Consider the following 5115-nt stretch of genomic DNA (forward strand, 5'->3'; position numbering starts at 1 on the left):
GGCACCCTTTTTAGTCCTCGGGCTCTGCAGGGGGGCGGTTTTGAGAAATGACCCTGCTGTAATCCGCCTGCTGGGATGGCCGGGGCTGCTACCCGCAAAGGCCCTTATGGCCTCAAGCTCACGACCGACTCCGGGACTCACACGCTCCCTGAGTCGTGCAGTCACCCCACCCCCCATCCGCAGCTGTCGCTGCCTTGACCTTAGCTTTGGTTTGTGGGCAGCGTGGGAAGCGTGCCAGCCTCCCAGGGGTTCAGACGTGGGTGGAGGCGAGCGCGGTGGCCTCCGGGTTTGTGAGGAGAGTTCGTCCCAGACAGGGGCCCACGCCAGCCCTCCCGCCGCCGCCACCTAGCGTCACTGCGGCCCTCCCCCAACTCTCCTGCTAACCACAGTCTCGGCAGTGCCCCGCCCTCAACACCCGACACGCCAAGTGGGGCGGGGCTGCGGGGGCGGGGCGTGGCCCGGGGCGGCCGGACCCCAAATTGGCCTGGTCAAGATGGCGCTGATGGTCGGAGCGCGCGTCCTGGCTCGCAACCTGCTCCGCCCGTGTGCGTGACTCCGGGGGGCTGGAGTTGGGGGGTGCGGGGCAGCAGGGGCCCGGGGAGCCGGGACGGGGGCCGGAGGAGACAGGGGCCCCGGACCCGAGGGAGCTGGGAGGGGCCGTGGGGAGCGGGAGGTTTGGGGGGGGGGGGGGGGATTGGGGGCAGGGAGGTGCCGGGGACCTCAGGGAGCTGGAGGGAGCCGGGGAGCCGACTGGGGCCCGGGGCTAACGGGCCTCGCGCTGTCGTTCGCAGGGTCCCGGCTTCCGGACGCGGTTCCCGGGCGGACGGGGCCGGCCGCCGGCGGCGGGGACGGTGTGCGGTGTTTCGGGAGCCCTCGGGTGCTGGTGGAGACGGACCCGTCGAAAGGTAAGCGCTCCTGCGGCCGCACGTTCGGGCGAGGGCGCCTACGCCGGGCCCCGCGGGCTGGGCTTTCCCTGGCTCGGCCCGTCCCGGGGCCTGGAGGACTCGAAGCAGGGGTGCCTCGCCGTCCCACTCCCGCTCCCTCCTCGCCCGCCTCTGGTCTTCCTGACCGCGGCTCCTGGGGACGCCTGAAGGCCATTGGAGATCAAGCCCTGTAGGAGGACCGTTTCTGTTGCGTTCAAAGCTTAAAGGTCATCAGCCCACGTGCTTTTCCCCAGTTCATTATGAAGATAAAAGTGTTTTGGTTTGTAAAGTTTGAGGGGTATGCTCTTCTATCTAAACTCTTCAGTTGGAAATTGAAAATAATGGAAGTATTTTAGAGTAATTTTTTTTTTTTTTTTAATGTTCTGGCATGGCCCAGGACCTAGCAGATGGTTTACTAATTAAACCCAGGAGCCACCTCCCACCCCCATCAGAGCCTCTGGGAAAACTCTCCAAAAGGGACAGAAAAGGTAGAAAAAAACACCGTTGAGTTTTCTCTACCTGAGAATGTTCCCGACCTGGGTCCTGAGAAGACTTGCAGCCAGGGCTGGGCCTACTTCCAGGTTTTGGGGACACGCTGTGCTCAGGCCTACAAGAGGAGCTGGGGGGGCTGCTGTGGTTGGGGGGCTGCGGCCTCAGCCCACCTCCCCCGCGCCCACCCACCCTGCGTCAGGGACATGGTTGCTCACCCCGCGACCCGGATTCGCCCCAAGTCCTCCGCGTCAACTCATGGAAACCTTTATCCTCTCCCCTGAGTGTCCTTGATTCTGCTGGACCGGGCTCTGTAAAAATCCAGTCAGCCTCAAAAACTTCCCTCTGAACCAAGTTCGGGGAGCTTGCTTCTGGGAATTGTGATCGCTTCTTCCATGTCCCTGTACGTTCCTGTAGCCGGTTAGTAAGTAACCTCTCCCTTAGAAGCCGGAGGTCTCAAAACAGCCCGTTTGTCTTCAGGACTTGGTTCTCCCTCCTAGAGGACTGTTTATGTTGACCATCTGGAGATTTCTAAGGTCCTGACCAGGGAAATGTAGCCTAAATGAACGGTGGCCCTTCGAAAGCCCTTGGGGTCTGTCCTTGGGCCAGGTAGCCGGAACAGATGGCCTCAGCTGGCCCAGGCTGGTGGCTGCCCTGTCCCAAGTGCTGGTCTGCCCCCCCCCCTCCCCCGCTGCTGGCAGCACGCACAAGCGGATCGTGGAGAATTTAAGAACGTCAGGCCGCCAACGTGTTTAGCAAGAACCAGAACCCCCAGTGCAGTTCCTCCTTAATATCCGGTCTGCTCACTCCTCAGGAGAGTAAGGCCATCTCCTACTCCCCTGGGGACAGAGGACTGGCATCTGGGGGAACAAGAGGAACAGACAGATATTTGCTCGTGAACGTTCACGGCCGCAGTAGTCACAGGAGCCTCAAGGCGGAAGGGACCCAGTGTCCGCCAGCACGCGAACAGAGACAGTGCGGTCCACACGTGTGCAGGGAGACACTGGGCCTCAGAAAGGGGTGGGACGCTGACCCAGCGGCACGGGCCGGCCTGGAGAACGCGGTGCTCAGTGAAAGGAGCCACACATAAAAGGTTGTGTGCTTCCATGCACACGAAACGTCCAGAGTAGTCGGGTCCGTAGAGGCAGAAAGTAGACACTCAGTGGCCAGGGGCCGGGGAGGAGCGGGAACTGCTCGTGGGCGCAGGGTCCTGTGTGGGATAGAAATGCCCGGCAATTAGATCATGGTAGCATTGGGACACTGTGCATGTCCCTATAGACCTGGACTGCCCACTTTCATTTATTTATTTTTTTTTAACGTTTATTTTTGAGAGAGAGAGCAGAAGCAGGGGAGGGGCAGAGTGAGAGGGAGAGACTGAATCGGAAGCAGGCTCCAGGCTCTGAGCAGTCAGCACAGAGCCCGACGCGGGGCTCGAACTCACGGACGGTGAGATCATGACCTGAGCTGAAGTCGGACGCTTAACCGACTGAGCCACCCAGGCGCCCCAAACTTAACCAATTGTAATAACCAAAAGTTAAAAATGAAAGCTGTCGCTTCCCATGGCCAGGTTGAGGGTGCGGGATGGTTGGGTGTGCTTTTCCAGTCCTGGGTGTGAGCTTTCTCCTCTTCGTTTTCAAACTAGGGGTCGCCGTGATAAAGTTGAAGAACCCCCCGGTGAACAGCCTCAGCCTGGAGGTGCTGACGGAGTTTGTCATCAGCCTGGAGAAACTGGAAAACGACAAGACCTTCCGAGGCGTCATCCTGACTTCGGTGGGTGCTCGTTGATTCCCCGAGTTCTGATCACGGCAGGAACCTGCTGCGAGGTCACGTCCACACGTCACGTGCTGTAGAATGACCAGGTAGACCCGGATGCCGGTGCCACCGGGGACCCTAGTCCTGGGCCTGGTCCAGGGGGGCCCCCGGTGGTCCTGGCATGCTGTGGGCAGATGGCTCCCCCCAGAGCACCGCGACCTCTGCCCCAGGCCGGACTGTGGGGAGAGCCTCAGTGCCCTGCCCCCACCGCCACCCCGTCCCCGGGGCGCCTGTGACAGCCAGGTTGCGCTGGCACGCGGCCTAGGGAGACGACAGGTCGGCCTCCAAGCGTCTGCGTGCACAGGTCCACGGGGAATTGCACTCTGCGCCCTGCACACGAGCTTGGTCCTGTCGCTTAATGTGAGGACGCGGAGACGTCGCCTGTGACCGTCCCGTACTTCACGTGTCGGTAACAGGTCACGCCAGCCCCAGACACGCTCCAACCACGGGAACATCTCGTTCACTTAGAAACGTTGTGACCACACGACGGCCCCGCGTGGTGGCCGCGGAGCAACCCCGCCCCGCCTCTGGGCCGGCAGTGTTTGCTGGAAAGCAGCGCCGTGCTGGCGGTCCACTGTGTCTGCTTCCCCCGCTCTGTGGCGGCTGTGTTGGGACCTGGGGCGTCCACATGGGACCCACGCCCTTCTAGGCCAGGCTTCTGTGTCATGCGTGACCGCCCAGGCAGGGCAGAGTTCTGGCTCCTCAGCTCATTGCTGTCCCTTCCCGTCCTGGCTCACTTCTGACGGCAGCACCTCCCGGCCTGCGCTGGCGTCTGCAGCGTTCTTGACCTCGAGGGTAAATCAGAACGTGTGCCCCCTCCGGGCCTCTTGAGTTCCCCTGCCCAGGACCACACACGCAGCCGTGCCCAGAACCCGCTGTTTATGTTCCTGGGGGAGCACCCGACCCTGCCTGCCTGTTTTGCCTTTTCCCATTTGAAACTGCAAAGTAGGAGGAGCTAAGTCCGAGGGAGGTCCCAGCTTCAGCTCCCGGGGACCTGATCCTGCCACCTTGAACATGACCTCGCCCCCACTGCGTCTTGAGCGCCTGTGGGCTCCCGGGCCCCGGGGACGGGTTGCTGCCAGGAGATGGACGGTGACGGGGCCCCTGGCTCCTTCACTCCGGTAGGACTGCCCCGGGATCTTCTCGGCTGGCCTGGACCTGACGGAGATGTGCGGGAAGAGCCAGGCGCACTATGCCGAGTACTGGAGGGCCGTGCAGGAGCTGTGGCTGCGGCTCTACCTGTCCAACCTGGTGCTGATCGCTGCCATCAACGTGAGTGTCCCCGCTCCTGAGTGGCCTTGCTGGCTCGCCAGGGCCAGCCCAGCGCGTGGGGGGGCATGAAGAGGTCCTGTCCTTGGGAAGGCTGGGAAGGGAACAGTCGGGGGAGACCCTCGGATGTGCACAGGGGAGCCTCCATTGCAGACAGGCGTGACCTGGTGGCGGGGTACTTCGCGGGGCGGGGGCAGGGACCAGGGCACGTGGTCGACGCGGCCCGGCAAGAGAGCTGTATAGGGAGAGGGGCGTGAGGAGGGGATCAGATTCACATCAGGAAACATCGTTCCGGTCTGCCCTCGAGAAGGTAGGGGCTGTTCACGCTCAGGAACCGGTGTGCCTGAAGACGGGACACCCCAGGTGAGGTGCCAGAAGGGTCCGAGCCAGGGGACGGGAGGGTGGCGAGAGTCAGGACGACCCACGAGGCGCGTGACAGCCGACAGCAGCTTGCCGTCTGTTCAAGGCAGTGCGGTGCGTGAGATGAGGGCGGTGTGAGTTTGGGGTTCCCAGGACATCCGGCTGGGGATGGCGATGGGTCCCGTGGGGCGTGACGGGTTGTGACCGCTCTGGCTGGATGCTGGTTTGGCGTTTTAGCATCCGGACCGAAGCCGTGAAAAGA

At 62.5% G+C, this 5115-nt stretch overlaps 1 protein-coding gene and 1 long non-coding RNA gene across 2 annotated transcripts in view; one reads left to right on the forward strand and one right to left on the reverse strand.

Moving 5' to 3' along the window:
• Positions 1-438, reverse strand: part of LOC125918174 (uncharacterized) — a 1393-nt gene extending 955 nt beyond the window's left edge. The window contains exon 1 of the long non-coding RNA XR_007456389.1: positions 200-438. This is a non-coding gene — a long non-coding RNA (uncharacterized LOC125918174). The remainder of the gene's footprint in view (positions 1-199) is intronic.
• Position 439: 1 nt separating this feature from the next.
• Positions 440-5046, forward strand: LOC125918173 (enoyl-CoA delta isomerase 1, mitochondrial-like). The gene is made up of 4 exons (XM_049624210.1): positions 440-545; positions 792-905; positions 3055-3182; positions 4350-5046. Exons 1-4 carry the CDS (start codon positions 494-496, stop codon positions 4563-4565), a joined length of 510 nt encoding a protein of 169 aa, XP_049480167.1. The 5' UTR covers positions 440-493; the 3' UTR covers positions 4566-5046.
• Positions 5047-5115: the final 69 nt, after the last annotated feature.

Source organism: Panthera uncia, unplaced genomic scaffold, assembly GCF_023721935.1.
Source record: "Panthera uncia isolate 11264 unplaced genomic scaffold, Puncia_PCG_1.0 HiC_scaffold_514, whole genome shotgun sequence".
NCBI lineage: Eukaryota > Metazoa > Chordata > Mammalia > Carnivora > Felidae > Panthera > Panthera uncia.

Excerpts from the sequence above, each read along its gene's own strand:
- LOC125918173 (XM_049624210.1), top strand. The coding sequence starts at position 494 with ATGGCGCTGATGGTCGGAGCGCGCGTCCTGGCTCGCAACCTGCTCCGC. Across the intron at positions 546-791 it reads TCGCAACCTGCTCCGCCCGT|GGTCCCGGCTTCCGGACGCG; the intron begins GTGCGTGACTCC and ends TGTCGTTCGCAG. Across the intron at positions 906-3,054 it reads GGAGACGGACCCGTCGAAAG|GGGTCGCCGTGATAAAGTTG; the intron begins GTAAGCGCTCCT and ends TTTTCAAACTAG.